The sequence below is a fragment of the Hypanus sabinus genome, chromosome 31 (genome assembly GCF_030144855.1).
Source record: "Hypanus sabinus isolate sHypSab1 chromosome 31, sHypSab1.hap1, whole genome shotgun sequence".
NCBI lineage: Eukaryota > Metazoa > Chordata > Chondrichthyes > Myliobatiformes > Dasyatidae > Hypanus > Hypanus sabinus.
Window position 1 is genome coordinate 26,549,858 of NC_082736.1, and position 22,184 is coordinate 26,572,041.

Consider the following 22,184-nt stretch of genomic DNA (forward strand, 5'->3'; position numbering starts at 1 on the left):
CTTAATGACATTGGTCCATGGCATTTTGAAAAAAAGGTTGGGAATCCTTGCTTTATGCTAAGCCAAGAGATTCTCCAGATGGAGCACCAAAAGCTGGAGGAGCTCAGCAGGTCAGGCACCATCTTGAGAAGAATGAATAGTTGACACTTCAGGCCGAGGCCTATTATCATGATTTTGCCTGACCTGCTGAGCTTCTCCAGTGTTTTTTTTTGTTGATTATTACAATAGAATTCTACAAAGGATCGTACAGACAGACTGACAAACACCAATGGCAAAGGAAGAAAAACTGCAAATGAACATAAGTAGTAGGAATAATGAGTGGCCAGGTGGAGATGCATCTCTACCAAAGGGGGTGTGAGGCACTCCTTCCATCCGCTAGCCGGCAGTTCATCTTTGGGCAGGGGGTAGCGTCTGCTTAGGCCCCCAGATCAGGGTAACGTGAAGCTGTGGGAGCAGGTGGTGGACAGTTATATGAGCAGCCGGTGCAGATCACGAGTCCAGGTTACGCGACCACTGAGGTCAGCCCCAGAAGAGTGTCGATAATGTCTGGGGGTCACCTGCCTTGTAAGGACACTGCCCGGAAGAAGGCTATGGCAAATCACTTCTGTAGAAATGTCTGCCAGGAACGGTCACGGTCACAGATAAGACGGTGATGGCCCACGTCGTACGCCACGGCACAAAATGACGATGCTGATCGTAAAGCGTGCTTTAAAAGTGAGGGTGCAGGTTGTAGAATCAGTTCACAGCACTGATTGAAGTCGTCTGCTCTGGCTCAGGAGCCTGATGGTTGTAGAGTTGAGCAGATGGACCATTTGCAAGTGATGTTGGCTGAGGATGCGTGTTGGCATCAGGAGAATTGGCCTCTCCAAGAGGGCAGATTGAGGTGATTAATACCCGGGGTATAAGTACCATGGGCTGGCTGGTGGTGCAGTGGCATCAGCACTGGACTGAAGGTCCAGAAGGTCCAGAAGGCAGAAGGTCCTGGGTTCAAACCCAGCCAGGTCCCAACCTGGGCAGCGGTAGTATCTGTGTGGAAGTAAGATATTACCATATCTTGTGATGGGAACCCTATGAACCTCACAAAGAGTCAGACTCGACTTAACAACTGAACAACAGGTACCATGGTGTCCCCTCTGCGGATGCCACACTACCCCTCCGCCGTGGCACTCACCCCTCCACTGCCACCCGTCCGTCTCTGACACCAGCCCGGCAAGTTGGATCGAGACCTGGGGCGGAAGGTGAACGCCGATGCAGAACACAGACAAGTGAACTGATGTACTTCTCCCAGCCCTTGTAGATCCTAGCGCCAGTGATCAGAAGGTTGTTCAGTTCCCTCCGCTGTCTCCCCGTGATTGTGTGGAAGCTCATTCCAAAGATGTGAGTTAGGGTTGGCGTGCTGTGTTGGCACGGAACATAGCGACACTTGTGGGCTGCCCCCAGCACACCTTTGGACCGTGTGGGTCGTTGACACGAGCGATGCATCTCACTGCATGTTTCGACACACGAGACAAATCTCTATTCCTTCATCCTGTCCTCCGTACGCCGTGACGTTGGGCTCACCGTGTAGATCGTGACATGGGACAGGTACTCACACATATGGCATGTAACATGACTCGCGTCGGGCCGACGATAGGAAGATGTAGCAGGCAAGCTGGCCCTTCAGCCCATTTACTCGGATGCTAGATAATTCCCATATTACTCTTCCGATAGTCCTGTCAACTCCCTCCGCGTTCTACCTCTCACCCACACACTGGGAGCAGTTCACGGTGGCCAACTGACCCACGTCTTTCGGATGCTGGAAAAACCGGCACACCCAGGAGACCCCGCTTGGCTGTATAAGACCAATGATGGGCCACTCGGCCCATCGAGTCTGCTCCACCATTCGGTAATGGCTGATTTTATTATCCCTCTCAACCCCTTTCCTTCCCTGTGCCTTTAACCCCCGTACTAATCAAGGAACTGCCTCCTTTCGCTTTGAGTGTACCCAATGAGGGTGTATGTTCAAAGACCTCACCCGGAGTTGAGGACTAAATCCTGGTCTTTGGTGCATTAAGGGAGCATCTCTCTGCCAGTTGCTAAATCGAGCACAGTGACTGTTACACGAGATGAGGCCAGCGATCCCTTTTGGGCCGTGCTCCAGCTTTCAGCGCCTCCTGTGCTTTTCTAACTTCGTCTCGTTGACCTCCTGATGCCACCCCACCAGTGAGATCCTGCCACCCTGAGCTTTTCCTGTGTCCCAGTGACCTACAGCCTTGGTAGTTTTGGGCTTGGCGTTTTGGGGATGTGGGGGTGTTTCATCTGCCCTCTGAGTGAAGAACTGCCCCCACCCCTCTGAACGATGGGCGGGAAAGGTTTGTTGGGTCAGCTGGGTGGTTAATTTTACAGTGACAACACATGCGATCTGGGGCCGTTAAAATCTGGAGCAGCAAGCAACCTGCTGGAGGAACTCAGTGGGTCGGGCAGCGTCTGTGGAGGAAAGTGTGCAGTTGATGTTTTGGGTGAAGGCCCTTCACCTGGACTAGAAGATAGAAGGGAGATGGGCAGTATGAAGAGGTGAGGGGGAGGAGTGGAGGAGGGGAGAGAGGGAATAGTGACAGAGGCTGGGAGGCGATGAGTGGATCCAGGTGAGGAGGGGTGATGGACAGGTGGAGGAGGGTATAGTGGGGATAGTGACAGAGGCTGGGAGGTGATGGACAGATGGAGGAGGGGAGAGTGGGGATAGTGACAGAGGCTGGGAAGTGATGGACAAATGGAGGGGAGAGTGCGGATAGTGACAGAGGCTGGGAGGTGATGGACTGGTGGAGGAGGGGAGAGTGGGGATAGTGACAGAGGCTGGGAGGTGATGGACAGATGGAGGAGGAGAGAGTGGGGATAGTGACAGAGGCTGGGAGATGATGGACGGGTGGAGGAGGAGAGAGTGGGGATTGTGACAGAGGCTGGGAGGTGATGGACGGGTGGAGGAGGAGAGAGTGGGGATGGTGACAGAGGCTGGGATGTGATGGACGGGTGGAGGAGGAGAGAGTGGGGATAGTGACAGAGGCTGGGAGGTGATGGACGGGTGGAGGAGGGGAGAGTGGGGATGGTGACAGAGGCTGGGAGGTGATGGACGGGTGGAGGAGGAGAGAGTGGGGATTGTGACAGGCTGGGATGTGATGGACGGGTGGAGGAGGAGAGAGTGCGGATAGTGACAGAGGCTGGGATGTGATGGACAGGTGGAGGAGGGGAGAGTGGGGATAGTGACAGAGGCTGGGAGGTGATGGACGGGTGGAGGAGGGGAGAGTGGGGATAGTGACAGAGGCTGGGAGGTGATGGACGGGTGGAGGAGGGGAGAGTGGGGATAGTGACAGAGGCTGGGAGGTGATGGACAGGTGGAGGAGGGGAGAGTGGGGATAGTGACAGAGGCTGGGAGGTGATGGACGGGTGGAGGAGGGGAGAGTGGGGATAGTGACAGAGGCTGGGAGGTGATGGACGGGTGGAGGAGGGGAGAGTGGGGATAGTGACAGAGGCTGGGAAGTGATGGGTAGAGGTGCTAGTGGTAGGAAGGATAGTACCACTGCAAGTGGTAGGAGCTGATAAGGTGGAGCATGAAACCAAAATAAAGGAGCTGGTGAGGGCAGATGGGGTCATAGACAACACATCAACTTGTCCATTCTACTTCTGGGAGGAGTCAGGGTATCACATTTAAATGCTGCAGCCCCTTTTTTTGAATATCTGAAGACTCCTCGGGTGCAGGTTGAACTTCAGCCTCCATGCAAGAGGACATGTGGCTTGGGGGAGATACTGGTGGCTTTGCCACTGGGTCTGGCCAGGGTGGCCATTTGTGCCTGCTGGCATTGGAGAGGGAGCATGGCGGTCACTACGGATACAGTGGGGTGTTTCTGGAAATGATCCCCCCTCCCCCCCCACGACAAATTGACTTTAATAGAGAGTGGTAATCATATTTTAATTTGAATTAGTTTGCTGCCTTGTTAGAAGTACTTGGTTTTGTATTTTGTGTATTTTTCTGCGCAGAGTTTGTTGTAGTTTTTCTGGAAAAATAAAGGGCAGATGGGGACAGTGAGGAGAGGGGGCCCAATGAGAGGAGAGTGTGGGTGAATGGAAGAGGAGAAACGAGCAGGGTGCTGGGGTAGGGTGTAAGAAGAGCTGAGTGGATCAGGTGGGGGGAAGAGAGAAGAGGACAGATGTTACGATAATTTTCCCTTTACTCCAAACTATCCCAGCAGTGGAATTGGGTGCTCTTTTTCCCCACTCTGATCGGTTTCTCTGTTCACCTAAATCACCTTGATTACATGAGCCTTCTGTACTCAGTTCTCTGCCAATCTCCAAGCCAGCCCCTGCTCCTCGCAAAATAGCCCCTTCAGCCCTGCTTTGATCCCATCACTACTGGGTGGGAACAGTTCGAGGTAATTTGCCAGATCGCTCTTTCTCTCTGTTCTCAGACAGCTGAAGGCAAAGTCTGATTCAGGTTTGACATCACCGACGACTGTCGTCAAACGCGTTGATTTGCAGCGGCAGTAGAGCGCGATACGTAAAAGATACTATAAATTACAGTAAGAAAGATGCACTCAGACACCACATTATTAGTGGAGGTACATAATAAAATGGCCACCGAACGCTGTAGCCCAGCCACTTCAAGGTTTGGTGTGTTGTGCATTCCAAGATGCTCTTCTGCACACCACTGTTGTAACATGTTTGTTTGAGTGACTGCCGCCTTCCTGTCAGTTTGAACCATTCTCCTCTGACCCCCCTCATTAACAAGGTGTTTTCACCCGCTGAGCTGCCCCCTGGCTATATGTTTTTATTACAATTCTCTGTAAACTCTTGAGATTGCACATGCAAAAAAAAAAGAAAAAAATTCCAAGGGTAACAGCAGTTTCTGAGATACTCAGACCACCCTGTCTGGCACCAACAATCATTCCACGGTCAAAGTCACTTAGATCCCTATTCTGATGTTTGGTTTGAATAACAGCTGAATCTCCTGACCATGTCGGCATGCTTTTATGCTTTGTTGCTGCCACGTGACTGGCTGATTAGATATTTAACAAGCAGGTACACCTGCTGGGTGACTCGTGTCCATGGGTTGGTTCACGGTCTGTTCAGAAGCCTAATGGCAAATCAAGGCCTCAATCGGATAATGGCTGCTTTTCTTTTTAACGTTCCCAGTTGGATTTTCTGGACCAGGAATCGCTGCACGAGTCGCAGGAGAACACACTGATGATAGAGGAGAAAACCAGGAACAAGCAGTATTACAAGTTCTGGCTGCTGCCCTGGAAGTGGACACGGATTCGCTACGATCGATTGGCTTTGCTGGCCTTGCTGGACAGGTGAGATGGGTTGGGTCCCAGTAGCACCCCGCAACGTTCCCCCACACACCACCCCCCACAACCACCTCCACTGCCGTGCCCCGCAGAATCAGAATTAGGTTTATGATCACTCCTGGGGTCAGACACGGAGTGGAGCTCCTTCCACACCGTCCCATCACACACTCCCGGGGTCAGACACAGAGTGAAGCTCCCTCCACACTCCAGGAATCAGACACAGAGTGAAGCTCCCTCCACACCGTCCCATCACACACTCCTGGGGTCAGACAGAGTGAAACTCCCTCCACACCATCCCATCACACACTCCCGGGGTCAGACTCAGAGTGAAGCTCCCTCCGCACCGTCCCATCACACACTCCCGGGGTCAGACTCAGAGTGAAGCTCCCTCCGCACCGTCCCATCACAGACTCCCCGGGTCAGACACAGAGTGAAGCTCCCTCCACACCGTCCCATCACACACTCCCTGGGTCAGACACAGAGTGAAGCTCCCTCCACACCGTCCCATCACACACTCCCGGGGTCAGACACATAGTGAAACTCCCTCCACACCGTCCCATCACACACTCCCGGAGTCAGACACAGAGTGAATCTCCCTCCACACTGTCCCATCACCCACTCCCGGGGTCAGACACGGAGTGAAGCTCCCTCAACGCCGTGCCATCACACATTCCCGGGGTCAGATACAGAGTGAAACTCCCTCCACTCCGTCCCATCACACACTCCCGCGGTCAGACACAGAGTGAAGCTCCCTCTACACCGTCCCATCACACACTCCCGGGGTCAGACACAGAGTGAAAATCCCTCCACACCGTCCCATCACACACTCCCGCGGTCAGACACAGAGTGTAATTGATACATTTATTTTCTTTCCCCCCCTTTTTTTCTTTAGCTTTCTATATTATCATTGTATTGCTGCCGCAAAGTTAACAAATTTCACGACACATGCCGGTGATGTTAAACCTGATTTTGAGCAGTCAAAAGGCCAGGAATTCCCCAGAAGTTGATGAAGTTGTTACCCTTTCCCAGGGAAACGTTGTGAATGCTTTTGAAATGGTTCCTGTGTCTACCTGGTTAAATCCTTGTGCCAACAGAGCTCAAGTCTTGTGTTAGGAGTCCGATGTACCAGTGATGTTGTCCAGGAGAGGATTGATTTGCTTGCCCTGCCGGCAGGTGTTTTAGGGGCAACTTTGGTGGCGCCTGCCTGTCCAGAGCTCTGAGGTGTCTGCTGTCGATCGTTATTGGCTCAAACGTGTAGAGAAGGGCTGGGTTGCTGCTATGCAACTGGCCATGAGTCAGTATGGATGATCTGGGCCGAAGGGCCTCTTTCTGTGCTGTGGAACTCTGACTCTATTGGCTGTCCTCTGATGCTGCCTGACCTGTTTCCAGCATTGTCCCATTTTTTTTTTGTTGGAGTTACATTTCGGCCTAGACTGGGCGAAAATGGGGGATTTCCTTCCCTAAAGAACATCTGAGACCGTTTGGTCTCAGAACTTGATCACAACCACTTTCTTAATTCCAGGTCTATTTTAAGCTCCCCGGCTGCTTTCCCAATGCTTCAACCCTCTTTGCTCCCTGTCTGTATCGTTTCCCATCCACTCTCCTCCCCCTGACCCTCTGCCCACACGTAACACACACAAGACGCTGGCGGAACTCAGCAGGTCAGGCAGCAGCTATGGGGAGGAATAAACAGTCGACGTTTCAGACCGAGACCCTCCACCGAGGCATGAAGCTGACGGTTTGTTTCTCTCCATAGATGCTGCCTGACCTGCTGAGTTCCTCCAGCATTTTGTTCAAAGTTGAAAGTGTATTTATTATACAACCCTGAGACTCGTCTCCTAACAGGCAGCCACGAAACAAGGAAACTCAAAGCAACCCATTTAAAAAAAAAAGACACTTAAACACCCAACGTTCAGAAAGAAAAGTAACCAAATCACACAAACTATAAATCATGCAAGCGAATGGTGTTGTGAACTGAAGTCCACAGACCCTTAGTTCAACACAGAGTGGAGCAGTGATCTGAACCAGCCCATCCCTCGCCTCGGGCCCCGACACCCTGACCTTTTCGATCTGGCCCGGTGCCTAAATTGTGCAAACACTGGGTTCGGTTGCTTCGATGCCCTCTGAGGCCTGGTCCCCGCCATCTCGATTTGGCCTGTACCCGTCCTTTCCGATTCGGCCCGGCGATTAACCCGTCCAAACATCGGGTGCGGTTGCTTCAGTACCGTCCGTATTTTACTCCTGATTTCCAGCATCCGCGGACTCTCTTGCGTGTCTGACTCCCCGGCGTGGCGCGCTCACCCACTCTCCTCGTCTTGTGTTGCTCGCAGAAACCGGCAGGCCTTTGAGAACGTGGTGGCTGTCGGCCTGGCAGCGCTGGTCGCTTTCCTGGGCTTCATGCTGCTGCTCGAAGGCTTCTTCCGGGACATCTGGGTATTCCAGTTCTGCCTCGTCATCGCCAGCTGCCAGTACTCGCTGCTCAAGGTAACGCCTGCGCCCGACGTTCACTCCGGAGCCAGCTTCCGACCCTCCTTGCCCCTGCCCAAGACATGCGATGTAACTTGGCAATCTCCGTTTAGAATTTTGTTCCAGTTTAATTGTCATTCAACCACACATCAACACAGCTGAATGAAACCTCATTCTTCTGAGGCCAGAGTGCAACCATACAGTCTCACACAGCACACATTAAGACCATAAGATATAGGAGCAGAATTGGGCCGTTTTGTTACAGCTGATCCATTTTCCTCTCAGCCTCAATCTCCTGCCTTCTCTCCGCAACCCTTCATGCACTGGCCGTTCAAGAACCTATCAACCTCTGCCTTAAATGTACCCATTCACTCGGCCCCCACAGCTGCCTGTGGCAACAAATTCCACAGATTCACCACCCTCTGGCTAAAGAAATTCCTCGTCATCTCCATTCTAAATGGACGCCCCTCTGTTCTGAGACTGTGCCCTCTGGTCCTAGACTCCCCCACTATAGGAAACATCCTCTCCAAATCTACACTGTCATGCCCTTTCAATATTCGATAGGCTTCAATAGACAATAGGTGCAGGAGTAGGCCATTCGGCCCTTCGAGCCAGCACCGCCATTCGCTGTGATCATGGCTGATCATCCACAATCAGTACCCCGTTCTTGCCTTCTCCCCGTATCCCTTGACTCTGCTGTCTTTAAGAGCTCCATCTAACTTTCTTGAAAGCATCCAGAGAATTGGCCTCCACTGCCTTCTGAGGCAGAGCATTCCACAGATCCACAACTCTCTGGGTGAAAAAGTTCTGCCTCAACTCCGTTCTAAATGGCCCACCCCTTATTCTTAAACTGTGGCCTCTGGTTCTGGACTCCCCCAACATTGGGAACATGTTTCCTGCCTCTAGTGTGTCCAATCCCTTAATAATCTTACATGTTTCAGTGAGATCCACCCCTCTCACTCTTCTGAATTCTAATTAGGTCAGACCTGAGGCCATTAGTTAATCGACACGTGGTAACCCTTTCAGTCCCAGAATCTTTCTCGTGAACCTCCTCTGAATCCTCTCCAATGTCAGCAAATAAGATAAGGGGCCCAAAACTGCTCACCAGTGCCTTATAAAGCCTCAACGTTACATCCCTTGCTTTTATATTCTAGTCCTCTCGATCTGAATGCTAACATCGCTTTTTCCCTCCTCACCACAGAGTCAACTTCAGTGAATCCTCCATGAGGACTCCCAAATCCTTTGCACCTTTAGGTTTTTGAAGTTTCTTTCCATATAGAAAATATAGTCTTGCTTTTATTTCTTCTAACAAAGTGCGTAACCATACACCTCCCGACTCGGTATTCCACTTCCCACTTCTTTTCCCATTCTCCTCATCTGTAACACACAGTGCTGGAGGAACTCAGCAGGCATTCAGATTCCATGGAAAAGTGTAAAAGCCGATGTTTCTGTACTGTTTCCCTAGCTGCGCCTGGCCTGCTGAGTTCCTCCAGCATTTTGTGTCTGTTGCTCGGATTTCCAGCGTCTGCAGATTTTTTTTTCCTCCTTGTTTTCACTGCTGTATCCGTGCTAGTATCTTCCTGCCTACTTCCTCGTTGCGGAGTGATGCACAAGCTTTGGGAAACCTGCACCCGCCCTTCTGAATCCTGCATCCCACTCGGAGTACCGGGCCGTGCATTGTAACTCTCCCTCGATGCTTCATTCCAATTCTGTTGTACGTCTGACTGATGATAACCGTGGAGCATTTTGGATCCCCCAGGCAATGTGTACTTTATTTCTGCTGGTCCTTTTGCTTATGCCTCTATCTAGATTTCGCTCTCTTATACATAGAATAAATTAACTGCACTCCCTCCTAACGACCATCGCACAGGAGAGGAGAGGAGAGGCCGTTGGGAGCCTCTTGTACTGATTGTGCTGCGTATTTGTTTTGCAGAGCGTTCAACCCGATGCCGCATCCCCTATGCACGTGAGTACTTGCCGACGCACGATATAATGCGTCCTGTCCGCGCGGCCTTCCACAACCTTGCGATCGATGAAGTGACTCCCTTCTGTGCAAGGACTGCGCTGCGCAGAGCGAGGTTGTGCGCTCGCTCGTGGGATACTGACTAGGCGCCAGTGGAGGGAGATAATACTGGTTCTGGTGCCTGTGCGTCACTGGAGAAGGAGCATGCGGTACCCATGGGTACACTGGGGGGGTCTCTTTGGGACTGGTGACCCCCGCCGGGGCTCGAGTGCTCTGGATAGCGATGACTGTGTTGAGTCTCTGTTAATTTTTTTTTTGATCCTTGGCATTCTTTGTGGAGTCAGGAACAACGAATGGTCCCAATTCTAGCGATCGTTTATTTTAGAGGACAAACAAATTAAAGAACTAAGAAACGATGCTAAGAGGTTAATGAATGGCAAAGAATGCTATAAAATGGCACCACTGAAAAATCCATCACTCTTAAAGTTAAGATGAGGAAATTCCTTAGATAAAAATAGTTAATGGGCTACATATTTAAAACAATTGCATCATGTGCTAATAATTAACCAATGAAAAATGAGAAATGTGACAAACCGTTAGTTTAGCTGCTGTAGGGTTTTTGCCAGTGGATGTGAAAAATACATGAGTTTGTTTTAAAAAGTACAAATCTTATATAAAGTGTTAAACTAAAACATGGTTTCCAACAACTGTGATACGGAATGCAAAGACTGTGAATTGTAGAATACTGTAGTATTTTAATAAGATAATGCTGAATAAGCCTCCTGTGACAGAAGGGAAGAGTAGTATATTTTGCCTGGGGCCTACACCTCCACGTTTTTCGTGGCCAAGGGGAGCTTACAGGTGCTGGGTCCGAAGGATTTTTGCTTTTGTGTTCCAAAAGTTCTTCAGAAGTCGAGCACGAGGCATAAAGCTTGTTGCTTATTGTTGTTTTATTGAGTACGACAAGAACGGAAACCAAGCAGGAAAGAGGTGCTGAGGGAACGAAGGAAGTCTAGGTGGTCTCATACTTAGACTGGAGATGAGCAAAATGACCCGTAAAGTAACCAGATGCAAACAGTGCGACGCCTGAGAGAGAAGCTTCTGGAAAAAAGATAGAAGCGACTGTTCTGTAACTACTGGGAAAATTCACTGATGGGTTGCATTACGTAGGTGGTTTTATTAAAATGCAAGCGTACACTATGAGACATGGGAGCAGAATTAGGCCATTGAGTCTCCTCTGCTATTCCATCATGGCTGTTTTATTAGCCCTCTTAAACCTATTCTTCTGCCTTCTCCCCATAACCTTTGATGCCGTTACCAGTTAAGAACTTGTCAACCTACGTTCAAAGTATGCCAAATGACTAAGCCCCCACCGCTGCCTGTGGTAATGAAGTCCACAGATTCAGCACTCTCTAGCTAAAGAAATTCCTCCTCATCTCTGTTCTTAAGGGACGTCCTGCTATTCTGAGGCAGTGCCCTCTGGTCCTAGACTCCCCCACCACAGGAGACACCGCGTCCTTTCAATATTCAGTAGGTTTCAATGAGACCACCTCTTCATTTTTCTAAACTCCAGCGAGTACAAGACCAGAGTCATCAAAGGCTCCTCACACATGAACCCTCTCATAGCTGGGATCATTTTCGTGACCTTCTCCAATGCCAGAGCATCCTTTCTTGTATAAAGGGCCCAACACTGCTCACAACCCTCCAGGCGTAGGCATGATAAAGCCTCGGCAATGCATCCTTGCTCTGGTACTCTCAGAATGAATGCTAACAATGGATTTGCCTTCCTCACCATATCATCAATCTGCAGGTTAAACTTTAGGGAATCCTGCACGAGTCCCTCTGCACCTCTGATATCAAGTTTGCTTCCCGGTTACAAAATAGTCCACAATTTTATTCCTTCTGCCACAATGTATGACCATATTCTTCCCTACACTGCATTCCACCTGTCCAAGCCCTAGGTAGGAAAGTTAAACTACACAAAAAGTAATACTGCACCTCAATCCAATCCAATACTGTTCACCTCTGAGGGACCTGGCACCTGAGTCGGTGCCTCACTCACTCATTGCTATACTGAAGAACGTCCCCGGAGTGGAGTGAGCCCTCAGGGTCTTGGGGGACCTTCCGCGTCCTTGTGGTCACCAGTCCCTCTGGCCGTGTGACGTAGGCATCGTTCCTGGATCGATCTGGCTGGGGGGTGGTGGGGGTGCGAGGACGGGAGGGCTGGGGTGACGAGGCAGGGTTTGTCCGGGTCGTCTTGTGAGCCGGGATGATCATGCGTGACTCATCTGTCCTCCATCCCCTCCCCAGGGACACAACTGGATCATCGCGTACAGCCGCCCGGTCTACTTCTGCCTGTGCTGCATGCTGATCTGGCTCTTTGACTTTGCCAGCCAGAGCAACCACCTCCAACCCATCAGCCTCTACGGGATCACTCTCTTCTCAGCCCAGTCCTTCGCTTGCGCCAGAGACGTGGTGGTCGGTGAGTTCACGCCTCGGGGCAGGCAACGTTGTAGTCATAACTTTACCGTGTCTGCACGGCCCTCCGCTGTGTGCCAGTATTTTCCCTCACACCCCTCTCTATCTCCCTCTTCATTGTACCTCCTCCCCCAAATTCCTTTCTCTCTTGTACTCGTCTAGGGTGACACAGTGGTCAGTATAACGCTTTTCAGCGCCAGTGCTATGGGTTCAATTACCGTCGCTGTCTGTAAGGAGTTTATGTGTTCTCTCAGCGACTGTGTGGGTTTCCTCCGGGTGCTCTGGTTTCCTCCCACGTTCCAAAGACACACAGGTCAGGGTTAGCAGGTCGATGCTGGAATTGCGAGACACCTGCAGCCTGCCCCCAGCACAGTCTTCGGACTGCGTCGGTCACTGACGCAAATAACACATTTCACTGCACCACACGAAATGCTGGAGGAACTCAGCAGGTCAAGCAGCATCTATGGAGGGGAATAAGCAGTTGATGTTTTGCAAGGAGACCCTGCTAGTCCTCATGAAGGGTCTCAGCCCGAAATATCAACTGTTTATCCCCCTCCATAGACGCTGCCTGACCTGCTGGGTTCCTACAGGTAGGTGTGTCTGTGTGTGTCTGGATTTCCAGCATCTGCAGAATCTTTTGTGTTTATGTTTTGACATATCTGACCTCAACTTATCTTGACTCTTTAACTCATCTGCTCCAGTGGGAATCACTACCACTTCTCCTCACTTTCAGCGCATAGGTACCAGCAAAGGCAGACTCCCCACACCATTTCTACCTCTGCCCCATGCAACTGCCCCCACAGATCAGTGACTACGCAAGTGACTGCGACGTGCTGTTACCTGAACCCATGCGCAGAGAAACTGACTGAGTGGAGGGAAACGAGCAGTTGACATTATGGATCGAGACTCTATGTCAGTCCTGGGAGTCAGAAATGTTGTCTGGCTGTTTCCCGCCTGACCCGCTGAATTTTTCCAGCTCCCTTGTACGTTTCCAGACAGTATAAGGTCCGGTTACTTCGTACATCTACAGGGCACAGTGTTGTGCTGACTTTTTAATCTACTCGAAGATCAGTCAACATGTACAACACGCTGGAGAAGCTCAGCAGGCTGGACAGCAGCCGTGGAAACGAGCGGTCAACGTTTCGGGCCGAGACCCTTCGTCAGGACTCAAGATCAATCAACCTTTCCCTCCTACTGAGCCCTCCATTTCACTATAGTGCACCTGCCTATCTAAAAGTTTCCTAAATGCCCCTAATGTAGCTGCTTTGACCACCAACCTTGGCAGGGCATTTCATGCTTCCACTGCACTGTGTGGGGGGGGGGCGCTCACCTTTGATGTCCCCACCTCCAGTGCTTTCCTCCATTTACTTTGATGTTAAATTGAACCACTGAACCATAGATTTAGAGGATCTATTTAGTTTACATCCTGAAGTTCTTGCTCTTCACAGACATCCTCAAAACGGTGGGGTGGGGTGGAACCCCAAAGAATGAACGACTGAAACGTTGGAACCCTGAAACCTCCCCCTCCCCAAGCATAAGCGGCAGCGAAAGCATCAACCCTCTTCTTCCCCCCCCCCCACCTTCCACCCACCACGCAAACAATTGCAAAGCCCCAAAGGAACCATGATCTAGAGTCTTATCAAAACAAACTACGATCCTTTGGTATCTCAGACAGGCCCTCTTCCACTCGTGAGGGAGTCACTCCTGCCACTAGCTCTCGCCGTCCACTTGATCTAATGCCTCCGATCGTCTTGTTATGCCTCTATCCAGTCACCTCTCATCACCCTTCGCTCCGAAGAGGGAAGTCTTAGCTCGCTCAACCTGAGACCTGCATTCTTTCTGCTGGCCGATTTATTCCCTCCATTTAGCATCTACACTCTGCCCGCCTGAAAAAGTGGGATCTTACGGTAGCCACCCATTCAATTCTACTTCCCATTCCCATTCCAACACGTCTACTATCGCGATGAGGCCACACTCAGGTTGAAGGAGCAACACCTTATATTCCTTCTTCAGCCCTTTGTCCCTTCACCAATCAACTTCCAGCTTTTCACTTCACTTCCTCCCCCTCGCCCAGTTTCACCTTTCACTTACCACCTTGTACTTCTTGCTCTCCCTCCCCTCAACTTTTTACTCTAATTTCCTCTCTTCCTTTCCAGTCCTGATGACGAGTTTCGGCCCGAAATGGTGACTGTTCACTCTTTTCCATCGATGCTGCCTGACCTGCTGAGTTCCTCCAGTATTTTGCATGTGTTGCCTTAAAAACAAACACTCAACAGGCCAAGGCAGTGTCTAGTAAATTGGTTTATTATTGTAATGTGTACTGAGGTAGAGTGAAAAAGTCCTAATATAGACATGACTAATTTCTTTTATCGTTGTCATATAACCTTGACAACCTTGCATTCAATGTCAGTAAGACCAAAAAACTGGTTGTGGACTTCAGAGAGGGTAAGACGAGGGAGCACAGACCAGTCTTCATAGAGGGATCTGAAGTGGAGAGAGTGAGCAGTTTCAAGTTTCTGGGTGTCAATATCTCTGAGGATGGAACCTGGTCCCAACATAGCGGTGCAGCTATAAAGAAGGCAGGAATGCAGTTACATTTCAATAGGAGTTTGACATTTGGTTTGTCACCTAAAACACTCAAAAAACTTGTACGAATGCACCGTGGAGAGCATTCTGACTGGCTGCATCACCGTTTGGTATGGGGAAGGAGGGGGCTACTGCACAAGATTGAAATAAGCTTCAGAAAGTCGTAAAATTAGTCAGCTCACGTAGTGTCCAAGTCATCGCCAAGGTGCGGTGCCTCAGAAAGGCAGCGTCCATCATTAAGGACCCCCACCACACAGGACATGCCCACTTCTCATTGTTACCCTCAGGAAGGAGGTACAGGAGCCTGAGGGCACACACTCAATGATTCAGGAACAGTTTCTTCCCCTCTGCCATCCGATTTCTGAATGGACGTTGAACCCATGAATACTATTCCGCTACTCTTTTGTATTATATCTGTCTTTGCACAATTTTTTAATTTAACAATTTAATAGATGGACTTCCTGTAATTCATTTATTTATATTTTCTTTCTGTGTTATCATGTATTGCATTGAACTGCTGCTGCTAAGTTAACAAATTTCACGACGCATGCCGGTGATACTAGATCTGACTTTGTACTGGGGTATGATGGGAAAACTGGATTTTGCATTCTCCCCATTCCAGATGCTTTCATCACATCAGTGCATTGAGCTGGCACGAGTTATTTTCAAAGTCTGTATATTCTAGCCTGAGATTCGTTTTCTTGCAGGCAAAAAAATAAAGGGAAAGGCGGAATGAAGTGTTATAGAGAAAGTGCAGTGCAGGCTCACAATAAAGTGGAAGGGAGATTGTGAGGTCAAGGATCCATCTTATCATTCAGTAGTCTTATAAATATCTGTGGCTCAAGAGCAGAGTTAACGTTTTAGGTCGAAGAACTTGGACCTGGGATGTTGAGAGTCATAGAAACGTGCAGCACAAAATCAGGCCCTTTGTCCCATCTGGTCCATGTCAAAACCATTTAAACTGCCTCGTCCCATCGACCTGCACCGGCCAATGTCCATGTACCTATCCAAACTTCTTTCCAACGTTGAAACCGAGCTCGCGTGTACCACTTGTGCTGGCAGCTCGTTCCACACTCTCAGCACCCTCTGAGTAGAGAAGCTGCCCCTAGTGTTCCCCTGAAACTTTTCACCCTTCACCCCTTAACCTATGACCTCTGGATCGTCCTGACGAAGGGTCTCGGCCCGAAACGTCGACAGTGCTTCTCCCTGTAGATGCTGCCTGGCCTGCTGTGTTCCACCAGCATTTTGTGTGTGTGGTTTGACCTCTGGATCGCGTTTCTTTCCCCAGATACTCGCAGGTTTCTTTTTGCTTTGCTTTCCGGGTGTGGGCTTTCTGTAGTAGTTTTAACTGTGTGTCTGCTGGTGGTTAAGACCTGTGTCGTTTCCCTTACAGTCTTCACGCTGTGCTTCCCAGTCATTTTCCTCGTCGGCCTCATGCCTCAAGCCAACACTTTCTTCATGTACTTGCTGGAGCAGCTGGACATGCACGCCTTCGGGGGCACCGGTAGGTCGAGACGCTCGCCGGTCGGAGTCACACGCACCCGGGTGATTTAATGTCCTTTGACGTTGGTTCCGCCCCTCTTCCTCCCCCCCACCACCCCCCGCCCGACGCAAAACCTCCGCAAGGAAGCAGGCGGCACTGGGAAGGGGAAGCATTGTACGACAAGTTAGTCCACTCCTCTGGGGGGCCCACTTGACCCCTAAGACGACAAGACGTAGGAGTGGAATTCCGAAATTCAGCCCATTGAGTCTGCTCCACTGTTCTATCGCTTGACCATCTAGCATAGAGCAGAGTTGGGCTGATTTATTATCTCGCTCAACCCCCTTCTCCTCTCTTCTCCCCGTAACCTTTGGCGCCCTGATTAATCAAGAACCTCTCACCGTCCGCCTCAAATGTACCCAATGACCGGGCTGCACAGCCGTCTGTGGCGATGAATTCCACAGATTCACCTCCCTCTGGCTATAGAAATTCCTCCTCATCTTGGTTTAAAAGGGCCGTCCCTCTATTCTGAGGCTGTGTCCCCTGGTCCTAGACTCGCCCGCTGTAGGAAACATCTTCTCCACAACCACTCTATCTCGGCCTTTCAGCAAACGATAAGTTTCAATGAGATGATCTCCTCCCCTATTCTTCTAAACTGCAGCCAGTACGGGCCGGGGCCCTCAGGGGCTCCTCTCACACATTCCCGCAAACCTGCTCTGCCATCCACCACTGTAGCAGCTCCACTCCATCTGCTAACCGCCATGCCGGATCGGTTATCTGTTGTGACTCTGGGGGCCCTACCCACCTGAAGGGAGCCGCGCCATTCTTGGAATTGTTCCCCGTAGAGAGAGATGTCCGTTCCCCTAGTGAGACGGGGATCCACTTTGCCTGGCAGGTCAGACACAGAGGCCGGTGGGTTTGAAAGCTGTTTACTGCAGCAGTGCTGACTGTGCCCCATCCTCTTTGCAGCCACAACCAGCCCCGTGTCAGCCCTCTACAGCTTTGTGCGCAGTGTTATGGTGGCCGCTCTTCTCTACGGATTCTGTTTTGGTGCTGTGAAGGTAGGGAAGGGGGGGATGGGGTTTGGGGGCGGGGAAGAGGCTGAAGGAGTGACTGAGAAGATGATGGTGGAGGGAAGGAGAGTGAATGGATATGCTATGTTGAGAGGGAACGTGGAGTGGGATTCGTTGGATCGCTGTCTTTGGCACTGATTGGGGCAGCTGAACTGGCAGAGAGGCCACCTTTTATCATTGTGATTTCTCTTCCCCCCCCCTCTGTCTATCCTCCCTCTGTCGTCATCTTTTCTCTACACTTTCCCTCTTATCCTCCTTGTCTCCTCTCCCTTTTCCTATCCCATCTCTCTCCCTCTTGTCCCCCCGTTCCTTTTTCCTTCCCCATCTCTCTCCCTCTTGTCCCCCCCATTCTCTTTCCCTTTTCCTTCCCATCTCTCTCCCTCTTGTCCCCCCATTCCCTTTCCCTTTTCCTATCCCATCTCTCTCCTTCTTGTCCCCCCATTCCCTTTCCCTTTTCCTTCCCCATCTCTCTCCCTCTTGTCCCCCCATTCTCTTTCCCTTTTCCTTCCCATCTCTCTCCCTCTTGTCCCCCCATTCCCTTTCCCTTTTCCTTCCCCATCTCTCTCCCACCTGCCCCCTTGTCTCCTCTTCCATTTCCTACCCCATATCCCTTTCCCCCATTTCATCTCCCTTTTTCTAACCCATCACTCTCTCTCTCCCTCTTGCACCCTTTGTCCCCTCTTCATTTTTCTATCCCATTTCTTCCTGTCTCCCCTGCCATTTTCTACCCCACTCTCCTTACACCCTTTATCACCTCCCTTTCTCTACCCTCTTGCTCCTCCCTTTCCCTCAATCCTCCCTCTCCCTCTCCATCTTCTGCCCTGTCTTCCTCTCCCACGCTCCCCCCCCCATTGCCTCTCCCCGTACACAGGTTCCTTGGGAGCCCCAGCACGTGCCTGTTCTGTTCTCGGTGTTCTGCGGTCTTCTGGTCGCCCTATCGTACCACCTCAGCCGACAGAGCAGTGACCCCACCACCCTCTGGTGAGTAGATGTTGGGGCTGAGCTCGTTGGACGGTTGGGGGGAGTCTTTCCTTGGAAAAGCCACAGCGGGATTGGGTTTACAGGTTGGAGGCTTAAGATTTTCAGAAATGCAGGGATAGCTTCACTGTAAACACCCAATGGCCGCTTTTTATTCGGTACTTCCTGTACCTAACAAAGTGGCCACCGAGTGTATGTTCATGGCCTTCTGCCACTGTCAGCCCGTCCACTTCAAAGTTCGACGCGCCGTCCATTCAGAGATGCTTGTCCGCGCACCGCTGTTGTAACGTGTGGTTGTTTCAATCGCTGTCGCCTTCCTGTCAGCTTGAACCAGTCCGGCCATTCTCCTCTGACCTCTCTCACCCACGTTTCCCACACCCTCCTGTGTAAACTCTCAATCAGGGGCTCCCAGCTGGGGGTCCACGGGCCCCTTGCTCAATGGTATTGGTCCAAGGTCAGGAATCCCTGCTGTTGTGCATAGGAATCCATGGGGTTCAGCAGTTCTGAGACGCTCAAACCACCCTGTTGGCACCAACAATCGTTCCACGGTCAAGGTCACGTAAATCGCATTTCCTCCCCCGTTCTGATGTACGGCCTGAACAACTGAACCCCTTGACCTTATCTGCGTGCTTTTATGTGCTGAGTTGCTGCCGCTTGATCGGCTGATCATTTGTTTGCGTTGCCGAGCAGGCCCCCAGTTGACTGGGTTGGGCCGTGGGCGCTGTGTCTATGACAAGGCGGGGCAGTGCGATACGGAGAACAAGCTTTTGCCCGGGCGGCCGATGAGTCCAAAGGAATGGCGGAGACTGGCACGGTCTGGCCCCGGCGGCGTAGCAGGAGCGGACTGTCAGCGGAGGACTGCCTTAGGGACTCCAGCTCCGGATTATTCCTCAGGGTTCACTCCCGGACCCTCCCCCGTGAGTGGGTACGGCCGCAAACCAGCTGAGGTTTGAGATCGGAGTCTTCCTTCTCCTAGGTGAGCTGCCAACCCCGTCTGCCCGGTGAGCAAAGCATAGAGGGGTATCTAATAAAGAGGCCACCTTTACATGTATTAGGGATTTGCTGTGATGTGTTGGTGCAAACTGCAACATTTCACAATTATAGAGAATTATAAATGTTTTTAAAATTTTATCCGATGGCCTTTCGCTGGCCCTGTCCTGCTTAACCTGAAGTGCCAGCCTTGGGGTGAACCTTGGCACTGGATGGCAGTAGCAAGACAGGCCAAGTCTTTGGGTACATTTAAAGCAGAGGTTGACAGGCCCTTGGCTAGCAAAGGCATCAACGGCCACAGGGAGAAGCAGCAGAATGGGGGTCTTATTGGCCCACCCTCGCCTGAAGGCCACATTCAGTACAACGTCGCAAGCCGCGCCCAACTGTGGACTGCTGTTGAAATAAAGTGCCTGCTCTTCCGGGATGTTGTTATACAACTTATACCATCCTTAACGTTGTTATAGCCGGGGGTGGTAATGGGGACAAGCTCCCACTACCTATTAAATGCTCCCAACGGCGTCTCAAACAGCCTCTGACAACCCAGTCCAGCTCCCGGCCTTCACGTGTGGCTCAGCTACGAATCCCGGTGGAACCTTTTCCACCGACAGAAGAAGGGGCACTGGCGCCTTAAAATCAGTCGCTTCAGGCAGATGGGGCTCGTCAGGCAGCTCATCTGGGAGAAGGAAAACTCTGATCTCAAACCTCTGCTGCCTTGTGGCTGTACCCACTCGTGGGAAAGGCCTCGGGAGTAAACCCCAAGGGTAAAATCTGGAGCTGGGGTCTCTGAGGCAGTCCTACGCTGAGTTCAACGCTGACTGGCAACTCCCGGAGCCAAACCATGTCGGTCTCTGCCGTTCCTTTGGGTTCACCGGATGCGTAGAGAGAGGGAGCTCGCCACACGGGCAACAGTTTGCTCTCCATATCGTCCTGCCCAGCCAGGATGCAACATCCGTGGTCAACTCTGACTGGCGGAGGCCTCGCCATTCCTTCGCCAAAGCCTTGAAAAGCCATCTGATCATAATCATAAAACTGGTACTCTGTGTTCAAACACCAGAAATATTTTCAGTGTGCGGAGCACAGAGGTACATTGAGGTTGTGAAAGTTTCTGCAGAAAGTCAGACTGTCGAAGCTGCTGTACCAGTGTGACTCCCTCATGTAAAAGGGGAGTGCGGTAGGACAGGGAAACCTGAGAATTCAGATCCATAATTCCTTGGAAGATAGGGCCGTAAAGAGAAGTTTTGGCACATTGGCTTCCCAAATTGAATGTTGTGTAGGAGCTGGGGTGTTACGTCAACGTTGGTGAGGCCCAATTTGGAATATTGCGAGCAATTCTGGTCACTATGTACGGGAAAGACATCAATGGATTGAATGAGTACAGAGAAAATTTACAAGAATGTTGACAGAGCTTGAGGATCTGAGTTAAAGGACAAGGTTAGGATTTGATTCCCTGGAGCTTAGGAGAACGAGGGAAGATTTGATAGAGGGGTACAAAATAATGAGGGTTGTAGACAGGATCATGCAAGCAGGGTTGAGGTTGGCTGAGATGAGAATGAGAGGTGGTGGGTTAAGAGTGAAAGGTGAAATATTTAAGGGAAACTTGACGAGGGACTTCTTCACTCAGTGGTGAGAGTATAGAATGAGCTGCCAGAGAACTTTGGATAAGAACACGAAGGGCAGGTTAATGGGACTAGACAGAATAATATTTCAAAACAGGTCCGATAGGCCTGTTTCTGTGCTGAGGTGCTCTGTGACTCTAGAGGGCTACAGGGTTATGGTGGGCAGCATCGAAAGAATCTGAGGTTGTGCCCTAAACACGAGAGATTCTGGAGATGTTGGAAATTCCAGAGGAACAGACACAAAACTCTAGAGGAATTCGGCAGGTCAGGCAGTTCTATGAAAAGGAATGAAGTCGACACCTTGGGCTGAGGCCCCTCATCAGAACACGAGTCGATTTGGCCGGGAACGTCAGTTCTTCATTCCTTTCCGCAGAAGTTGCCCGGCCTGCTGAGCTCCTCAGAGGCTGAGCTCCAGTTGATTTGGATGCAGTTGTCCACGCAGGAGCTCTGGCGAAGGAGAGACGACAGCCAACGCTGGGTGACCGTGGTCGAGGCTATGGACAGGGGTGAAGGGCAGAGCCATTCAGATTCAGTTTATTGTCATTTAGAAACCACAAGTGCGATGCAGTTAAAAAATGAGACAACGTTCCTCCAGAATGATATCACAAAAGCAAATGACAAAACAGACTACACCAGAAAATCCACATAACGTTTGGCAATCCCCAATCCAGAGTCCGGAGAGGCTGCTGCGTATTAATTTTGCGCTACCGTCTTAGCGCGTTCCCCAGAAAGGAGCTCCAAATGCACCAGACAAAACAAGACCAAAAACTAAAGCTACAAGACCTGCACCAAACCACATAGTTACAACAGTGCAAACAATAGCATAATTGATTAAAAAACAGACCATGGGCACAGTAAAAATAGTCCAAAGATGTTAGAAGACTATAAGTTCAAAAGAAACCATCACACAGTTTTCACAGTCCATCATACCATCGTACCGAGTGGATATTGACCCGCTGCTTCTCCCTCCACCTCTCCTGAAATTTAGGTCCCTGATCCGGTCCAAGTTCTTCCCTCAGCTGGACAATCGAAACCCTGAGGACCCGCTGCTAGAAATCCAGGACCCGCTCCCGGCTAAGCTCAGGAGCTCGGTGGTAAGTCCTCAGAGGCTCCGGTCTCTTAAGCAGCTTCTCTTGGCGGATCTCCCGTCCTGCGTGCTCATTCATCCGGGGGACTCCCCTGACCTTTGCCAAACTCATTCAAGCCACTCGTCCAATCCCACCACCCCAGGCCGTG

The 22,184-nt window shown here is 50.8% G+C and overlaps 1 protein-coding gene across 2 annotated transcripts in view; it reads left to right on the forward strand.

Annotated features, from left to right (window-relative positions):
* The window catches only part of LOC132383993 (pecanex-like protein 3), a 121,935-nt gene that overhangs the window by 43,355 nt on the left and 56,396 nt on the right, over positions 1–22,184 (forward strand). For both annotated transcript variants that reach the window (XM_059955241.1, XM_059955242.1), the window contains 8 exons: positions 5,164–5,324; positions 7,649–7,802; positions 9,718–9,750; positions 12,058–12,229; positions 16,205–16,315; positions 17,261–17,352; positions 18,236–18,345; positions 21,937–22,042. In XM_059955241.1, the coding sequence (XP_059811224.1) occupies positions 5,164–5,324; positions 7,649–7,802; positions 9,718–9,750; positions 12,058–12,229; positions 16,205–16,315; positions 17,261–17,352; positions 18,236–18,345; positions 21,937–22,042 (939 nt within the window). The remainder of the gene's footprint in view (positions 1–5,163; positions 5,325–7,648; positions 7,803–9,717; positions 9,751–12,057; positions 12,230–16,204; positions 16,316–17,260; positions 17,353–18,235; positions 18,346–21,936; positions 22,043–22,184) is intronic.